This window comes from Anguilla anguilla, chromosome 16, assembly GCF_013347855.1.
Source record: "Anguilla anguilla isolate fAngAng1 chromosome 16, fAngAng1.pri, whole genome shotgun sequence".
NCBI classification, from domain to species: domain Eukaryota; kingdom Metazoa; phylum Chordata; class Actinopteri; order Anguilliformes; family Anguillidae; genus Anguilla; species Anguilla anguilla.
In genome coordinates, this window is record NC_049216.1 from 35,069,211 (window position 1) to 35,088,491 (window position 19,281).

Consider the following 19,281-nt stretch of genomic DNA (forward strand, 5'->3'; position numbering starts at 1 on the left):
GCAGCTTTGGGGAACCCGATTCTGACCCTGATCCCGCGGCCGGCCAGGTCCTCCCCCTAAACCAGCCCTCCCCCTAAACCAGCTCTCCGCGGAGGACGCTAACGACGCTAACCCCGCTAACCACCTGCTAATGGGATTTAGAGCCGGTGGCGATCCATTAGAGGCTAGCTGGGGAGGGGGCGGCGCCTGGCGTTAGCACCTTCTCTCTTTAGTGTTCCCATCATAAGGCTGTGGTTGCTATAGCTCCCCCACAGCGACGACGACGACAACCACAGAATCAGAAATATAAGTGAGAACACTTCCATGTTGGCCTCTGTTAGAAACACTAACCTGTGCCGGCTTTGAGAACGGCAACAGAACAGCACATGAATTCTACCGCCTCCTCAAAACCAGTATCTGTAACAATCAATGGATACATTTATTTGTATTATGTGAGCAGATTAGTTCAATTAAAAGTGCAGCAAGAAAGAACTGACTGTCCTTTAATATCTGTACCGCTAGAGAAAAGAAAAAATGTAAAAAAAAAACAGTCTGTAATTCAGGAACGTGCTTCACAGTAGCTTGAGTCAGGAATGAGGATGATGATGAAGATGAAGATGTGCCTGGCAGGTACCGGTGATTGATTGCGAGCCAACATGACCTCATGAAGGACTTTAATCTGGATTACCTTCATTATGTCTTTGGAACAGCAGTGAAGATTGGGATTAGGCATATGTGTTCGAATTCCTCCCAACGGCAGTCTGTCTGGTTCTCAGATTTAACTGTCTTGGTGCCACACAGCTTTGGGTGGTATCCCAGCATGCCTTGCTCTGGCCTCCTCAGTGATGGTGGGGGGGGGGGGGGGGGGGGGCGTGTCAGACGCGGGTGTGGAGTTAATCCCTGCAGCGACAGCGATCCGGCGTCTCAGCCTCTCTTTGCTTCGCGAGGCCGATTTCTGCCCGGAGGCCGGTCAGAGGGGGGGCGGGACGGGCCGGTTTTTGGGCGGGTCACAGCGAGCCCTCCGAGCCGCGCGGCTGGAAGCTGTCCCGCCGCTGGCCGTCGAAGCGGGGCGTGACCTCGCAGCGCACCAGCAGGGTGTCGTCCCGCACAAAGTGCCCCTGCTGCAGGGCCTGCAGGTGCAGGAAGGTCACGTAGCCGAAGCCCTTGGGGTTGCGCGGGGACGTGGGCCGCTGGAACGCCAGCAGGTCGGGCTTGGTCTCCATCACCTCCACGTGGGGCTGCCCGTCCGCCTGGTCCAGGATGGCCAGCCGGATGGTGCCCTGGAAGGGCCAGGACAGCTGGCTGTCGAACTCGCCCTGCATGGTGTGCACGAACAGCGAGATGTAGTTGGAGCAGCGGGGCGCGGTGGGGGTCTGCAGGTGCAGCCGCAGGCACAGCTTGTAGCCGGGACGTCCCGTGTAGAAGCCGGGGCTGTGGATGACCACGGGCTGGCCGGCCTCCTGGCTGCGGAGGTGGGTGGAGAAGCCCTCCACCCGCCACACGAACACGCCCTGGCACTGCTGGGCCTCCAGCTCGCGGGCGGCGTCCTCCAGCGCGCGCGTCTGCCTGCGCAGCTCGCCCAGCTGCGCCGCCTGCGTTTCGCTGTGGATGCGCAGCTCCCGCAGCTGGTGGTCCTGCCGCACCAGCCGCGCCTCCAGCTGCTGCACCGTCTCCCGCATGTGCTGCATTTCGGGGCGGCAGCCGCAGGACGCCCCGCAGGACGCCGCCGCGGCCGCGGCCGCTGACCCCGCCCCCGCCGCCGCCGCAAGCCCCACCCCCACCCCCGCCGCCGCAGGCCCCGCCTCCAGCAGGCTCCGGCTGCGCAGGAACTCTGCCAGGTTGCGCATGTGCATCTGCGTGAACTCCTGCATGTGCTGCGCCAGGTCATTACGCTGCATCTGCCACCGGGGAGAGAGAGAGAGAGAGTCAGGGGGAGAGAGAGAGAGAGTCAGGGGGAGAGAGAGAAAGTCAGGGGGAGAGAGAGGGAGAGTCAGGGGGAGACAGAGAGAGAGGGAGAGGGAGTCAGGGGGAGAGGGAGGGAGAGAGAGAGAGTCAGGGGGAGAGAGGGAGAGAGAGAGAGAGTCAGGGAGAGAGAGGGAGTCGGGGGGGAGAGAGAGGGAGAGGGAGTCAGGGGGAGAGGGAGGGAGAGAGAGAGTCAGGGAGAGAGAGAGAGAGTCAGGGGGAGAGAGGGAGTCGGAGGGGAGAGAGAGGGAGGGAGAGTCAGGGGGAGAGAGAGGGAGTCAGGGAGGGAAGGTCAGGGGGAGAGAGAGAGTCAGGGAGGGGGACAGAGAGAGAGGGGGAGAGAGAGGAGTCAGGGAGGGAGAAGGAGAGAGAGAGAGAGAGAGAGAGAGAGGAGGCGGGCGGTGGCTCACCCTCTCCTGACAGCCGAAGAAGCTGAAGGTGCAGGCCACTGGGGCTTTCAGGCAGTCTGTGTCGCAGTGAGAGGCCAGCTGCAAGAGAGGAGCAGACGCTGGGTTACCTCCCCACTTCACCTGTCCTGCGCTCCACCTGTCTCACGCTCCCCCTGTCCCACGCTCCCCCTGTCCTGCTACCTGTCCCGCGCTCTACCTGTCCTGGGCTCCACATGTCTCACGCTCCACCTGTCCTGCTACCTGTCCCGCACTCCACCTGTCTCACGCTCCACCTGTCCTGCTACCTGTCCCGGGCTCCACCTGTCCCACGCTCCACCTGTCCTGCTACCTGTCTCACGCTCCACCTGTCCTGCTACCTGTCCCGCACTCCACCTGTCCCGCGCTCTACCTGTCCTGCTACCTGTCCTGGGCTCCACATGTCTCACGCTCCACCTGTCCCACGCTCCACCTGTCCCGCTATCTCTCCCGCTAAAGCGCACCCCTGCCAGTGCTGGCCTGTGGACCCCCCCCCCCCCCCCCATCTCCTGTATGAGGTAAGAGGGGCGCTTGGTCTGCACTCGTGGTGAAACTGGTGAGCCGGGACGTCCCGGGCGGGGGTCACAGCGGGCCAGTTGCCAGCGGTTACCGTGCCACACAGGAAGCGCGCGGCGCTGTGAGGCGTAGTGTCACCCCAGCGGGGCCTTCTCACCTGATCTCGGATCATCTCCATGCTGCAGTACTCACACACCACGTTCGCCAGCGGACACATCTGCTCGTGCACCTGCCGGAACACAGAACGCAGCACACCTGTAGTCAGCACACACACCTGCTCAGCCAGCACACACACCTGTTCAGCCAGTACACACACCTGCTCAGCCAGCACACACACCTGCTCAGCCAGCACACACACCTGTACAGTCAGCACACACACCTGTACAGCCAGCACACACACCTGCTCAGCCAGCACACACACCTGTACAGTCAGCACACACACCTGTTCAGCCAGCACACACACCTGTTCAGCCAGCACACACACCTGTACAGTCAGCACACACACCTGTACAGTCAGCACACACACCTGTACAGTCAGCACACACACCTGTTCAGCCAGCATACACACCTGTTCAGCCAGCACACACACCTGTACAGTCAGCACACACACCTGCTCAGCCAGCACACACACCTGTACAGTCAGCACACACACCTGTACAGTCAGCACACACACCTGCTCAGCCAGCACACACACCTGTACAGTCAGCATACACACCTGTTCAGCCAGCACACACCTGTACAGTCAGCACACACACCTGTACAGCCAGCACACACACCATACACACCTGTACAGTCAGCACACACACCTGTTCAGCCAGCACACACCTGTTCAGCCAGCATACACACCTGTAGTCAGCACACACACCTGTACAGTCAGCACACACACCTGTAGTCAGCACACACACCTGTTCAGCCAGCATACACACCCTGTTCAGCCAACATACACATCTGTTCAGTCAGCACACACACCTGTAGTCAGCACACACACCTGTTCAGCCAGCATACACACCCTGTTCAGCCAACATACACATCTGTTCAGCCAGCATACACACCTGTTCAGCCAGCACACACACCTGTACAGTCAGCACACACACCTGTAGTCCGCACACACACCTGTTCAGCCAGCACACACACCTGTACAGTCAGGGGGTGGGGGACGGGATGGGACTGGGATGGGGTGGAGTGGGGGACGGGACTGGGATGGGGCGGGGTGGGACGGGGCAGGACGCGGCGGGGTGGGGGACGGGACGGGACTGGGACGGGGTGGGGGACAGGATGGGGCAGGACGGGGCGGGGCGGGCTACCTGGCTCTCCTCGAAGTAGAAGGTCTGCATGCAGTCGGGACAGGACACGGTGCGCCGGGAGCACTCGTGGGCCTTGTGCTCGTCCAGCATGTTCTTCCACACCGACACCTGGCACAGCGGGCAGGGCAGCGTGGCAAACTGGCACTGCCCCACGTGGTTCTGAGAGACGGAGGCAAGGGTTCCTGAACGGTGAGTTCTGTTCTTACATCATCATCATCATCACCACCCTTCTGCCAATCACATCTGGGCTTAAATAGGTATTTCGAAGAGTTTAGTAAAAACTGCAGAATTAATACTTTGGGTACTAGTGCAATTATTTTTTGACTTGTGCAAACCCTTGAGAATTTTCATAATTTTTACAAATTTTAAAAAACATAATTCAGGTTTGTTCTGAAGTTTCTTTTGAAGTTGTAACTAATCTGCACACTTTTTACTGGCGTCTGGTGTATTTAACTCTGAGGGCAGCTTGCACCTACAGAACCCCCCCCCCCCATTTTTAAATCAGTTGAGAGATGATTCATTTAACATGGGGAAAACTGTAATTCTGCCCATCAGGAGGCCAGCGGGGGCTGGGCCCGGGGCAGCAGGTCACGGGCAGCGGGGGCTGGTCACGGGGCAGCAGGGCACGGACAGCGGGGGCTGGGCCCGGGGCAGCAGGTCACGGGCAGCGGGGGCTGGTCGCGGGGCAGTTGGGCCCAGGGTAGCGGAGGCCAGTCCACTGGTCAGCTGGACGCTCACCTCCAGGTTGCGGAGCTCCATCTTGTGGCCGCAGCCGGTATTGGGGCAGCACACGGTCAGCGACAGGATCTCGCGCTTGGCAAAGTTGTCTGGAAAGAGCTGCTCCATCGTCAGCACCTCGTTATCCACGGGGCACTTCTGTCCCGCGTCCCTGCTCAGAGAGATAGGGGAGAGTCACTGACAGCCACTTCCTGCTGCTATCAGAAACACCAATTCCCAGAGTGCCTTGCAATTATCATTTAACGCACTCCTTTGCAGAATATGCATTTGTTATCTTTAGTGCCAAAATCTGCCGTACAGGTATGGGTTATGTTCTGCCATTAACTTGGCAAAAGGTGAACTGACCATGCTTGTATGATATGGGTGTGTACTGCAGTGACTGGAGTTTGGAAGTAATTTTAAGTTTACAGTAAATTATTTGAAAATCACCAGGAAGAGTTTGTGGTTGCACACACCCAGTGCATACCAAGCCAGTGGACGGTTTTTCCGAAATGCTTGGTCGTATCCAATCTTCCACCTTCCTTGTGCCAGTTTGGAGAGCTGCAGCAGCGGCTGGTTGTTTGTTTCCACCTCAAAAGCTGTGTCTGATTCAGACCTAAACCAGCCGTGGGGGGTGGCGGGAGTCAGAGGTGCAACCGTCCCAAGGTGTTTTTAGGCAGTACGGTTGGGACGAGGGCCACCTCAGGGTGTGTTTTTAGGGGGTACAAGCAGGGCTAGGGCCGTCTCAGGACGTGTTTTTAGGTGTTTTTAGGGGTGCGGGTGGGGCAGGGCCCGTCTCTGGTCTGGGGTGTTTTTAGGGGGTGCAGGCGAGACGAGGGCCACTGGGCGGGTGTTTTTAGGGGAGGACAGGCAGGGTGAGGGTCGTCTCGGGGGTGTGTTTTTAGGCAGTACGGTCCGGTTCGAGGGCCGCTGTGGGTGTGGTTGTAGGGGGTACGGCTGGGGTGGGGCGAGGTCTGTCTCCCAGGTGTGGTTGTAGGGGGTACGGCTGGGGTGGGGCGAGGTCTGTCTCGGGGGTGTGGTTGTAGGGGGTAGGGGCGGGGCTCACCGGATGGACTTCTCGATGCAGCCGCGGCAGAAGCGGTGGCCACACGGCGTCTGGACGGCGGCCCGCAGCGCCATCAGGCAGATGGGGCACTCGTACTTGCTCTCCAAGGGGGGGTCGAAGTCCACGTCGTAGCCCTGCAGGTCCGGCTGCGCCCCCCCCGCCAGGCTGGAGGACGTCAGGGTGTGCTCGCTCTCGGTGAAGCTGAGGCCCGAGTCCTTCTCCATGGCCGCGGCACAGCCCGAGAGCTCCGCCCCACAGCAGGCCCCCTCCGCACCGTCCTTCTCCACCTCGTAGCACGACATGTCCTCTCTGGGGAGGGAGGGAGGGAGGGCGGGAGGGGGTGAGGGAGGGCGGGAGGGAGGGAGGGAGGGAGGGAGGGAGGGCGGAAGAGGCATGAGCACGTTTCAGCGTTTTGTCTCCCCAGTTTGGAAGGCCCGACCGTGCTCACACCGTGACGGTCCTCAGTCTTTGCTGTCAATCACGCAGAGAGCATGCGGGCACGCCCCCACCACACCCCACTTTTTATTTGAGTTTTATATTTTTTAAATATTTTTTTCTAAAATCTTATATGCATTCATCGCATACCAAGTCTGGCCTGGGATGCCCCTGGGACGGGGGGACTCAGCAGACCCCCTGTTGAAAAGGCAGGCACTTAGAGGCAGGCACCTGGGCTGGGCTCACCTTTAAGCACCTCTGGGCCAGGCTCCGGGTACAAGCGGTGCACCCCCACGGATCAGCAGGACCCCGTCTGGGTACAGGGGGCCCCCATGTGCCCAAAAGCAGAACCTGTCAGCAGGCCTGTCACTGCAGAGAGAGCCGGGGGCCGGGGACTGGGCCTGGTTAGGGCTGTAACAGGCATCCCCCAAATACAAAATGATTCAGACATTATTTACTGAAGAAAATATTCCCTCATAAAGGAAATAACAGTTCTGTCTGCTACACTTTAGTTTTTTTTTGTAATTTAGTACAGGAACAAGGTTAATGTTACAGCATATTTAAGAAGGGCAAAGGAAGAAGAAACATTATTATATTGCAATTATACATTATATTATTCATACACACATATATATATATATATATATATACACACACGTGCATGTGAGTGTCTGTCTGTGTGAGATAAGAAAAGGCGATGAAGCCAGGTGGTAGCTGAGCAGTCAGCAGAAGCACACCTTGTGGAATCGCACCAATAACGCAGAAGTTCTCGAAACAGAACTCTTCTGAGGGACAGAGGTTTAGAGAGCCTTCCTCCTGCACTCAGTAACCAGAGCCTTAACAGACGCTGCTTCCTCTCTCTCTGTCTAGGATACGCCTGCGTGTAATCAACAAACAAAGACGGTTGCTGCATTTCCAGTTTGGATGCATTATAATGTTTACCTGATATTGGAAGAGCTACAAATTCTCATCGAGAAAAACGAGATGAGATTCACGACACAACGAGACGGTAAACCAAACTAATCATGCATACCTTCCAGAATTTACCAGAGGCTGTCGTACATGTCTCTTGTCCTTAGTACAGGATCCGCAGTGCGCTGTTCAGTGGTAACCAAATCTGCAAAATAAAGGCATCTTTTAAAAACTACAGACAGCCCACCACAAACTCACAAATCGGTCTTGGTTCTGAACATGTCAATTATGGAACCTCCGCAGCGACAGCCGATTTTGATACAGTAAAACATTGAATTAGATGCTTATTGTCCGTAATATGTGATTAACCTGTCCCCATCGTAAAAGCAGATTTCAGTTCAAAATTTCACACCAAGTAGCCTTCAGACCAAGATCAAAATCAAAATCAAAATGGGAACTACAGCCGAACCCAAGTACGGTTCCTCTTTCTGCGGAAGGGGTCGGCATTATTTAATGTGCTGACGCTCGCCGTGTAGGATTTTGCGATACAATGAATGGAACGGCGATAGAAACGCGACTGCCCGCCCACACAACACAATACCGTTAGCCACTTCAAAATAGATGTAATGGAAAGTCACATCTAACCATAAATAAAAAATATTTAACAAATCGTACCACATGGCGTCAGTTGGCTACAGCTGCTGCTGTGAACGCGTTCATGCGGCGTTTGTAGTCGCATTTGGTAAGTTGTTCATAGCACACGGGACTGTAACTCACATGGCAGTGCTCGTATCGTGTGCCAACTTGTTCCAACTTCAGAACTTTTTCAGATTAAATAACTCTCAAATTCCAACGAATTAACATCGAATAAATATTCGTTCCGATTACGCATATGGCCTAGTGTTTATCCACACAACATCAAACATTAAACGTGGAATGTATACACGTCTAAAGAATAAACATACAAAACACGTAGCCACGCATCATACCTGGCCAAAATACACCGGGGATTTCTGTCGCGTTGGAATCTGACTGCAAAATGTCAGACCACCAAAGTAGCGTGCAAACATGAACTGAAAACGAGCGATAATCTTGATTTGAGTTTTTTGGAGTTTCCGACACGAGACGAGATGAAAACCGAAAGAGATCTCTTGCAGTCAGCTAACTTTGTTAACAGTTACTTTGCCAAGATACGTTAGCCAGCTAACGATACTTTACAATCAAGACAAGTCTTTCTCAAAAACATTAGCATTAAGTCAGCTAGCTTGCATATTCGCTAAATGCCAAATAACCCCACATATAATATATACCATGTACTGTCAAATTCAAGATTTGATTCCCTAATTTAATAGATTAACTATCTTGCTAAATTAGCCAAAAGCTAAGGAACTTGTCAGCCTTTGAGTCAGGCTAAGGGAGCGAAGCAAAACCGAACCGCTGTAAAGCGAGTTAAGAGTTAGCTACGCTCCACATGTCCAATAATTGCGAGGCAGATCATTACATGAACATATTTTTGTGCCGATCACCTTACCAGAAAGCCAGGTTCTGTCCCCCGCTTACATGTAATACCTGTAAAATATCCTGGACGCCTTTTCCTGCATTTTCAAAATTTCAAATGAGGTCTTTGAGTAATCCAGATGAAAAACGCGCTACCCACTGCCCCCTTGAGGGTGGAGGCTGAGCTGCCAGAAATTGCTTTGTAAAGCATAGACACTGTATGTAAATACATTTTATTCGCTTTTATTCATTTTATTTCAAAATTAGAACAAACAAACAAACAAATAAATTCATAGCAATGGAGATCTGAATTTTGTGAATAATAAATTGTGTTCCCAAGTATGACTGCCAAGATCCAGCAAGTTAATTCATTTAATTTGAATCAGCACGACTATAGCCTATGTAAGTTCCTTGATAAAGAAAGAATATATTCATTGGTGCTATTTTTATACAGTCTATGGTGCTAACAAAGTAAATTTGGGATATGACGTCTGCTAAAATTTTAAAATGTAATTGTATCTAGGTATCAAACATGCTGATTGTTGATGCATTTTGACAGGAAAAAACGATAGATTTTCTGTGAACTGTACTGGCGTAATCATTTGAAAATCAGAATAAAATATGATTTGCATTTGTCAAGTTACACCTCATAGTTAAATTCTAATACGAGTTGGATTTCCTCGTATCAGTGTATCCCTGATATATTCCATCTCCTTTACGGCTCTGGTAGTTAAACGTGTACGTCACATTTCAGTGTTCGGAGAGAGGCTGCGCATGCGCGAGTGTGGCGCTACGGGCCTAAATTTCGCATCGTCGCTATTACGTTGTATAGCTGAGGTATTCATGCCTTACCGGGAAATATTTTAGTGGCTTTCTCGTAAATTCCATCCCCTCCGCTTTACTAAAATTACTTTTAACTCCGGAAAAAACAACACAATAGGAGCTAAGAGTAGAGGGTGGTAAGGAAAGACTCTGAGGGTATTATTTAACATATTTTCCCCATCTTCAGTCGCGCACCCGACTCACGCTGATGGCGGTCACTGTGGAGGATTTGTACCGTAGCTATGGGATCCTTGCCGACGCCAAGGATAACCTGAGCCAGGTGAGTGTTGATGGTACGACGATCCATGTGTACCTTTACTGTTTTGGCGAGAACGCAAGGGTTGTAGCCGTCTCTTGATGGGACGTGGTTACTCGCGTTTCTTGGCTAATGCTAGCTTGCTAAGTAGCTAGTAGTCCGAGAAATGTCGTCCCTTTAAGGCTGCCGTGGGGACTGCGACTCCGAGGCTTCAGTGTTGAGCGTAGGCCCAAATCCGGTAACTGGTCTGTTGGTGTAGCGCCTTGTCTGCTGCCATGATCGCCGATTTCGACGAATCTACAGGAATCACCTGAAGGATAGCTAACCTGGAAAATGCAAGCTAACAAACCAGAGTAGCTGCTAATTTACAATAGTTTCTGAAACAGTTATCGTTACTTTGCTTAGTTCGCGATGATGGCAAAGCTAAACCTGGCACAGCCAACGTTAGCTAAGTAGGTTGTACGCAGCAGGTCAACGAGTTGTGGAAATAATGGCTTGTTTTTGGTTTCCATGGATGCGGTAATTTTATTATTACTAGTTATTTGTTGCTTACTTAATCGTTATCCATTTCAGTAGTATTTGTAACAATTCTGTTTTATTTTTAACATTTACGTCATTTGCAATAATTTTATATTTGGCGGTCGGTAACTAGCTCTCGTTTCGTTTCTTGCATCTTTTTACAGCACAAAGATGCGTACCAGGCTATTCTTGATGGCGTGAAAGGCGGGCCGAAGGAGAAGAGGTTGGCCGCCCAGTTCATTCCCAAATTCTTCAGCAACTTCCCCGAGTTGGCGGACGCCGCAATCAACGCCCAGCTTGACCTGTGCGAGGACGAAGACGTTTCGGTAAGGGATGGGGGCATTAGGCAGTGGAGAATACCATGTTTTAAGTTCAGCACTTATGCGTTTAATTTCCAACAAATTTCTTCCGTTGCGGTACGTTGTTGTCGCGCAGGACTGTAAAGGACTGTAAACAGCCTGTTGTCATGGCTGTTTAAATCACTCAGTCATTGTTGCTCTTGACAATCTTGTGCACCTACAGATTCGCCGGCAGGCCATTAAAGAGCTGCCCAGGTTCGCTGCAGGGGAAAATTTACCCAGGGTGGCAGACATCCTGACCCAGCTGCTTCAGACAGGTACCGTGCCATGAAATGTTCTGAGCACAAAAGCGTGATGTCATATTTATCACCCTTTCTGTTGCATTGTGCGTTTTCCCCATATTCAATCAATCAATCATTTGTGCCGTCTTCGATCCAAAGGTTGGCTTTCATGGTCCCCCATATTAGGTTTGTACAATATAATCATGGCCTGTCCAATCATTTACAAATGTGGCAAAAGCAGCTACTGTGTATCGTTACTTTCCCAGGCACATTTTTGACTTGTCCTGTGATGTTTGTAGTTATGTAGTCACTTCAGTGACTCAACTTGTTAATTTGTTTTGATTTTTTTCCAGATGATTCCGCAGAATTCAACCAGGTTAACATTGCCCTGATCTCCATTTTCAAGATTGATGCAAAAGGTAATTATTTTTAAAAATCAGCCCCTAACTCGCATGCCCCACCCCAGTCCCGGAGGCCAGCAGCATCTGCAGGGTTTTGGTGTGGTTCAGGACTTGAGTCAGTCGGGCTAAAGGGTCTGTGCACCTTGGGTTCATTCCAGTCACTTATTTTCACTCCTCCTATATCGTTCTCACGTCCTTTCCTCGCTCCTTTGCTCCACCCAATGGAGGAGGCAAGGAAGGGAACGTCCTCAATCAGTCGCGTGTCTGTTTTGAAGTGACGTCTTGTTACAGATGTGGAGAGGTGGATCCACGGGTGGATAATTTATACGTCACGTGCGTTCTGAAAAATGGCTTCTGCATAGACTGCTCTCGTGTGTCCTCACTGAAGCGTCCTCCAGGAGCTCCTCCGTGGAGCCTTTAACTCAGTGGTGTCAAACTCGTGCCATGGAGGGCCGTGTGTATGCAGGTTTTCATTCCAGCCTCAGATCTTGATTATATAATTAGTTAAATTATTTGCTGAATTAGGGATGCAGGTTTGTGGTGACCCGACGTCTATGGTGACCCGCATTGTCTAAATAAAAATTTTCTTATATTCTGTGCTTCAATGCAGTTAAACGCATATGGCTGAATGAGTAATTGGACTCAATTAAGGCAGCATTAATTGGTTGGAATGAAAACCTGCACACACACGGCCCTCCATGGCACGAGTTTGACACCACTGCTTTAACTTGTTGGAGTGTCCTTAAAGATGGCGGCCCCCAGTTGAGTTCCGGATCACGCGAGGGCTGCGGAGAACAGGATGGATATAATAAGTGGTTGGAATGAGCCCATGGGTTTAAAGCGCTAAAGTGGCTACTGACTGAAAGGAAAGTGCAGCAGTACTTCAGTTGTAATAAATACATTGACGTCTTGCCCCCCCCTTTGTGTATTTGCAGGTACGCTGGGAGGCTTGTTCACACAAATCCTGCAGGGCGAGGACATTGTGCGGGAGAGAGCCATCAAGTTCCTGTCCACCAAGCTGAAGACTCTGCCAGAGGACGTCATGACCAAGGAAGTGGAGGATTTCATTTTCCCCGAGACCAAGAAGGTCAGAGAACCCGCACTGTGCGGTTGAACTTGAGGATACGCAGAAATGCTGCGTCGACACTGTTGCTTAGGACCAGGACTCTGTTGCTTAGGACCAGGACTCTGTTGCTTAGGACCAGGACTCTGTTGCTTAGGGCCAGGACTCTGTTGCTTAGGACCAGGTCACTGTTGCTTAGGACCGGGACTCTGTTGCTTAGGACCGGGACTCTGTTGCTTAGGACCAGGACACTGTTGCTTAGGACCAGGACACTGTTGCTTAGGACCAGGACTCTTGCTTAGGACTAGGACTCTGTTGCTTAGGACCAGGACTCTGTTGCTTAGGACCAGGACTCTGTTGCTTAGGACCAGGACTCTGTTGCTTAGGACCAGGACTCTGTTGCTTAGGACCAGGACTCTGTTGCTTAGGACCAGGACTCTGTTGCTTTAGGACCAGGACTCTGTTGCTTTAGGACCAGGACTCTGTTGCTTTAGGACCAGGACTCTGTTGCTTTAGGACCAGGACTCTGTTGCTTAGGACCAGGACTCTGTTGCTTAGGACCAGGACTCTGTTGCTTAGGACCAGGACTCTGTTGCTTAGGACCAGGACACTGTTGCTTAGGGCCAGGACTCTGTTGCTTAGGGCCAGGAGTCTGTTGCTTAGGACCAGGACTCTGTTGCTTAGGACCAGGAGTCTGTTGCTTAGGACCAGGAGTCTGTTGCTTAGGACCAGGACTCTGCTGCTTAGGACCAGGGCTCTGTTGCTTAGGACCAGGACACTGTTGCTTAGGACCAGGAGTCTGTTGCTTAGGACCAGGAGTCTGTTGCTTAGGACCAGGAGTCTGTTGCTTAGGACCAGGAGTCTGTTGCCTAGGACCAGGACTCTGTTGCTTAGGACCAGGAGTCTATTGCAGAGTTGCTGAGATTTGTGCCCTGTGCGTTGCAGGTTCTGGAGGACGTGACGGGGGAGGAGTTTGTTCTGCTGATGCGTATCCTGTCCGGGCTGAAGAGCCTGCAGACGGTGGCTGGGCGGCAGCAGCTGGTGGAGCTGGTGGTGGAGCAGGCCTTCCTGGAGCAGGCGCTGAACCCCGGCGACGCCGACAATGTGGACCGGCTCCTGCAGTGCACACGCCAGGCCCTGCCCCTCTTCTCTGTGAGTGCGCCCGATTTCAGAACATATGTAATGTTTTGCAAAGAATTAAACTTTTTTTTTTTTTTTTTGGTGAATGCTGTTCTTTAATTTCTAAAAATGTATGCTTATTTGAGCACTGGGTGAACATTTGGAACTGGGCTTGGGTCAGTAGAGCTCCAGTGGGTTAAATGAAGTGGCCCTGTGTAATAACAGGGGACTGCCTGTTGGTGGCGCTCTAGCCCATAATGCGTGATACTTGGGATGGCTCTCCGCTTCAGGGAGTTTGAGTTGCGTCATTTGTTAATATTTTTATTGGTTAATAGAAGTGATTGACAGCTTGTGGAGGCCCATGTGAACCCTCCCTCTCTCACCTGTGCTGTTGAGCCTGGCTTCTCATTGGCTGATAATGGTGGCCCGTTTGAGATTTCTCCTGCCAGGTTCCCTTCGCTCTCTCGCTCACCGCATGCTCTCCTCCGCCCTCAGAAAAATGTGCATTCCACGCGGTTCGTGACGTACTTCTGCGACCACGTCCTGCCCAACCTCAGCACGCTGACCAGCCCTGTGGCCGAGCTGGACATCCAGCTGGAGGTTAGCGCTGTGGACACGGCCCCGCCCTGCTGGGGGGCGTGGGGGGTGGGGGCGTGGGGGGGTGGGAATGGGAGGCTCCATCCTCGAGTTGCAGTCCTGCAGCCTCAAACTTTGAGAAGCTGGGGCTGTCCTGGAACCTGCCAGTAAAATGCTTGTGTGTGGCAGTGTAGAAACGAGTCTCATCGTCTGTGTTTGCGTTTGACCTGCTGTCTGTCCCCGCAGGTCCTGAAGCTGCTGGCGGAGATGAGCCCTTTCTGCGGGGACATGGAGAAGCTGGAGGCCAACCTGACCATGCTGTTTGAGAAGCTGGTGGTAAGAGCCCTGCCTCAGAGTGGCCCTGTTCCTGGAGATCCTGTAGGTCTTCGTTCCAACTCAAACAAAGCGCACCTTGTTCAACAGATAGAGGTCTTGTTGAGCAGCTAATTAGACTCAGGGTGCGGTGCGTCAGATGAGGGTTGAACTGAACCTACAGGGTGGCAGATCTTCAGGAACAGGGTTGGGCAGCCTTGCCGTACAGCTTTGCAGTCTGCTTTGAATTTGCCTCTGCCTTTGAGTGCCAAACTCAGGCCTGAGATGGTACTCTGTTGTGGATTCCTGCAGCATTATGGCAAGTCTGATTCAGGATAACGGTTATTGGGGGGACTGGTGTGATTTTGAAAATGAGGCCCTGGGTAAATAGTCACACTCCCATTCCATATCCTTTAAGGCTAGGTTGTTAACCCTTTGGAGAGCAGGTTTTTTGGAATGTTTTTTTTTTTTTTTTTTTTCCAGAATTCCGAGTCAGTGTTCTAGAACTCTACTTCTGTCATTCACCAGTAGTGATTATGACATCAGCATTAGAATGTTCAGTTAAGAACAGTCTAGTCACGTTTGTGATCTAAAGGGTGGTTAAATGCTTGGGTACATGCACCCCGGAGTTTCCCTTGGCCGTCCCGTGGGGGGAGCGTGGGGGGGGCAGTCGTGCTGATGCCCGTCTGCCTGTGCGCCCTCTCAGGAGTTCATGCCCCTGCCGCCGGAGAACGCGGAGAACGGGGAGAACGCCGGCAGCGAGGAGCCCAAACTGCAGTTCAGCTACGTGGAGTGCCTCCTCTTCAGCTTCCACCAGCTGGGGAAGAAGCTTCCGGACTACCTCATCGACAAGATCGACGCCGAGCGCCTGAAGGACTTCAAGATCAGGCACGTGCACCGGCCTGTGCCTCACTCCCCCGTTTCCTCACCGCCGCCCCCTATGGGCTGGCGCTGTTCATGCGGTGACCTTACTGCTGTTTTATTTGCCACTGATATGGAATTTTCCAGGAATTTGCTTTAATAATAAGCCAGTGGTCAGTCTGTGCTTCTGCTGAATAATGATCTTATGTGGGGTGTGTTTGGGGCGGGGGGGGGGTCACATTGGAAGTGGCAATTTAAGCAAATTCAGCCACTGGCCTTATAGCAAAATGTGCTCTAAGATATGGAAGAGCCAGTCAAGTTACAGGAAACCAGTCGAACTGTAAGCTACCTTTCTGCAAGCTGTGGATAGACGCTGGGGAGGGCACTGCAGCATCAGTGTGTTAGTAGCTCTGGTGTTTGTTGTGTCTGTGAGCTTTCAGTAGTGTAGTTAACGGGCCTTTTTTAAATTTTTTGGTCTGCACCAACACGAGTATTATTGTTGTTATACTTGTGGGGTAAAGCGTTAGCTTGGTCCTGTAGTTTCCTCATGCTCACCTGGTTCTGCCCCACAGGTTACAGTACTTTGCTCGCGGGCTACAGGTGTACATCCGGCAGCTGCGAGTGGCTTTGCAGGGAAAGACGGGAGACTCTCTTAAAACAGAGGAGGTGAGAGCTTTGCAAACGCTCCGATCTGGAAGTTAATCCCAAAACAACGTGGTCAGAAACCCGTGTAAACACTTACATTTTCCCCTTGTCTCTTCCCAGAATAAAATTAAAGTCGTGGCTCTCAAGATAACGAACAACATCAATGTCCTCATAAAGGTGAGATATTTGCCGCTGTGTAATAGAAACCTCTCTGAGAAAGTGGTGCTTTAATAGCTGCAGTCTAAGCACACTTCTACTGCTAGGCCTGTTGCTTGGGGGCCTTCATTATTATTATTGTTGTTAGTAATAATGAGTATTTTTCAGTTTTAAAGAGCTGAATGACCTTCATTTACTTTGTTCTCTGTGGGCTGCAGGACCTCTTTCACAACCCCCCCTCGTACAAGAGCACCATCACTCTCTCCTGGAAGCCCGTGCAGAAGACAGAGGCTGCTGGGTAGGTTTGCCTGTCTGAGGCTCCTCATTGGCCAAACCCAGCCCCCCCACCCATCCAACCTTCGAAAGGTTTGATTGGCTCGTGACAGTTCCCTGCGTAGCCTGCCTTTTTTGAATGTCCAGGGGATCAGTGCAGTGGAGAAAAGCTCTCTTCGTTTTCCTGGTTTACAGGTCCGAATGAAAATGAGCAGAACCGCTGAAGTGGCTATATAAATGTTCTTATTATTATTATTATTGTTATTATTTTAAGGAGGATTTGGATCATGTCTGTAATAGTTTGCTCAGTGGCTGACCACAACCTCCCCCCTTTCGGTGGCCCCTCCCTCCTGTGTCCCTCCCCCCCCTCCCCGTGACCTCCCTCCCTGTGTCCCCCCCCCCCCCCCCTCCTGTTCCCTGTGCAGTCAGAAGAGGCCGTCCGGTGAGGAGGTGGGCGCAGGGGCGGGGGCGGGGGTGCTGACGAAGAAGGTCTCCCCGCTGCCCCGGCGGGACGCTCGTCAGATCTACAACCCCCCGAGCGGGAAGTACAGCGCCACCATCGGGAACTTCTCCTACGGTGAGCGGGGGGCGGGGCTTCTCCTGCGGGGGGTGGAGCTTCTCCTATGGTGAGCAGGGGGGCGGGGCTTCTCCTATGGTGAGCGGGGGGGCGAGGCTTCTCCTATGGGGGGCGGAGCTACTCCTATGGGGGGTGGGGGGGCGGGGCTTCTCCTACGGTGAGCAAGGGGGCGGGGCTTCTCCTATGGGGGGTGGGGCTTCTCCTATGGTGAGTGCAGGGGGGCGGAGCTTCTCCTATGGGGGGGTGGGGCTTCTCCTACGGTAAGCGGGGGAGCGGGGGGCGAGTCGGCCTGCTTTTCTGTTTGGGCCCGGGCCTGTGTGACACGCGACCAGTAAGTTTGGTTTCAGGGTACAGTTCTTGAGTTTTCAGTGGCCCCTCCCACTGTCATTCTTAAGAGGGGGTGGGGCTCAGTCAGTATCTGCACTGAGTGCACAAGCTAACGGCAAAAAGAGAAACTGATTTTTATTTATTTCTTTTAAATACCCTCGTTGAAAAACATCCCCTGGGAGAGGTGAAAATGGGTTAATGCTGCTGGAACTATGACTGTGTGCCATCTGCCATGAAAGCAGACCCTGGGTGCATGAGGAAGACTGTCTGAGATTTAGCTGCCTGATGCAAATTCGCTGATCTGCTGTGTTTTCTATACTGTGATCTAGGCTGATAGAAATGAGCTATTGTGCATAATAGATGTTTCGCTTAACTGAAATCAGAAAAGCCTAGCGTGCTAGCACAATGCATCTCCTCAGTTCGGAATAGGCACGTGGTTTTATCACAAAACTGTCTGGAAACCAGGTAACAGGACTGCAGGTCACTTCTCTCACACTCTGTGTTGAATAGACTACTCTTCCTATCTGGTGTTTGTTGCCATTCGCATGAAATATGAATGAATTAATTGGACTGTCTCCAGATCTTTCTGTGGGGTTGAAGTGTGAAAGTGTGACAGGGCAGTTCGCTTGCCCCGGTACGAGAACAGCGCTGAATTGTCTTGTCTTTTTTTTCCGGATTCTAGAACAGCGTGGAGGATTCCGTGGTGGGCGGGGCCGAGGCTGGGGTGGCCGGGGCAATAGGAGCCGGGGGAGGATCTACTGAGGGGGGGGGCCTGGCTGGATTCCGCGAGATCACGTGACCGCACACTGACCCAAGTGCAGCGTGTGCATACTGCTCGCTGCACCGGTGAATGTGTCATGTCTGTGCACCCACCCACCCCCCCTGCCCGTGAGCTCTTCGGCCAATTACCGCTCTTTCCACCTTTTCCCTTCCTCCCCAACCACCTGTAAAAAAACGAATATTCAAATGTACTTTTTTATTTTCCTTTTTTAAAATCCAAACCCTTTTAGTGGAAGGAGCTTGTCATCCAGATTTATTTCTCCTGCTGCATTTGTTCAAGTAGATGTTCATGGATTTTCTTTTTTTTTTTTTTTTGTATGGACGAATTTCTGTGGATCAGGACTTTCAAGATGTGCTCTATTGTACTTTATTAACTTGTCAGACTGTTGGAACAAAACAAAAAAAAAAAGTGACTATTTTACAAAACGAATGCCTACTTTGTACCTTGTTATTTAACCTTTGTGTTTTTTTTTTTTTTTGTTTTTTAGATGTTTGATTTGGGTTGCATTAGTCTTGCAAGTTTGTAAGGATCAATAATGTTTTCAACTGAATTTTACCATAAAATTGTCTTGGAAGTCTCTTGTTGCCCTCCTGATTTTGTTGAATTCTGGGGGGGGTGGTGGAGGAGCCAGAATGGAATCCTCATAGTTGTATAGGTGTAGCAATGTATGAAGTAGATCTAGATTCAAAGAAATAGAAATATATACACCCATAAACCAATATGTGCTTGTACTCTATATTTTGTTTACCATAGGAGCACAAGAATCGATCAGTTTGAATTTGTCTTAATGACTCGCAGATAACCAGCAGTAATACAAGTTCAAAAACAGGACAGTTAAATGTACTCGAGGCGCAACTTTGCAACGTAATAAAAGGTAGTTATTAGACTGTTTAACAGAAGTTTTTGGCTTAAAAGTTTTGCATGCATCATTTTGTAATGCCATTTTCTCATGTTAAGTGTTATTTAAAATGTTTTTGATTAAAAAGGAAAAATGACATTTGGACCAAATCAACTCTTATTCTGTTTTCCTGAGATTTCATATCACCACTTTTCTGTGATTAACGGCAAAATGTATTTATATGAAGAATGTTTGGAAAGAACTTTTGTCAAAAGGTCAAAAGTTTACTTTTTTATTTTTACAAATTGTTTTGAACATTGTTTGACCAAGGCACTATATGAAAACGAATTTAAAACCAAGTT

General features: G+C 51.3%; 2 protein-coding genes across 6 annotated transcripts in view; one reads left to right on the forward strand and one right to left on the reverse strand.

Annotated features, from left to right (window-relative positions):
- The window catches only part of traf6 (TNF receptor-associated factor 6), a 10,448-nt gene extending 70 nt beyond the window's left edge, over window positions 1-10,378 (reverse strand). The window contains exons 1-10 of one of the 5 annotated variants that reach the window (XM_035395904.1): window positions 9,949-10,378; window positions 7,438-7,521; window positions 7,142-7,281; window positions 6,651-6,815; window positions 5,970-6,278; window positions 4,925-5,075; window positions 4,187-4,345; window positions 3,040-3,111; window positions 2,352-2,429; window positions 1-1,877 (exon numbers count right to left, since the gene is read on the reverse strand). The exon at window positions 1-1,877 is cut by the window's left edge and continues 70 nt beyond it. In XM_035395904.1, the coding sequence (XP_035251795.1) occupies window positions 987-1,877; window positions 2,352-2,429; window positions 3,040-3,111; window positions 4,187-4,345; window positions 4,925-5,075; window positions 5,970-6,271 (1,653 nt within the window). In that variant the 5' untranslated portion in view covers window positions 6,272-6,278; window positions 6,651-6,815; window positions 7,142-7,281; window positions 7,438-7,521; window positions 9,949-10,378 and the 3' untranslated portion in view covers window positions 1-986. The other 4 variants (XM_035395901.1, XM_035395902.1, XM_035395903.1 and 1 more) reach the window with 4 other exon arrangements.
- Window positions 9,844-19,089, forward strand: api5 (apoptosis inhibitor 5). The gene is made up of 14 exons (XM_035395906.1): window positions 9,844-9,915; window positions 10,575-10,736; window positions 10,933-11,026; window positions 11,344-11,409; window positions 12,327-12,478; window positions 13,400-13,606; window positions 14,069-14,173; window positions 14,396-14,485; window positions 15,168-15,349; window positions 15,895-15,988; window positions 16,088-16,144; window positions 16,342-16,421; window positions 16,822-16,973; window positions 17,983-19,089. Exons 1-14 carry the CDS (start codon window positions 9,844-9,846, stop codon window positions 18,060-18,062), a joined length of 1,593 nt encoding a protein of 530 aa, XP_035251797.1. The 3' UTR covers window positions 18,063-19,089.
- The last annotated feature ends 192 nt before the right edge of the window (window positions 19,090-19,281 follow it).

Bases quoted from the DNA above. Each gene is read 5' to 3' on its own strand.
- api5 (XM_035395906.1), top strand. From the start codon at position 9,844: ATGGCGGTCACTGTGGAGGATTTGTACCGTAGCTATGGGATCCTTGCC. The intron at 15,350-15,894 runs GCACGTGCACCG...TCTGCCCCACAG, and splicing joins CTGAAGGACTTCAAGATCAG to GTTACAGTACTTTGCTCGCG. The intron at 16,974-17,982 runs GTGAGCGGGGGG...TCCGGATTCTAG, and splicing joins CATCGGGAACTTCTCCTACG to AACAGCGTGGAGGATTCCGT.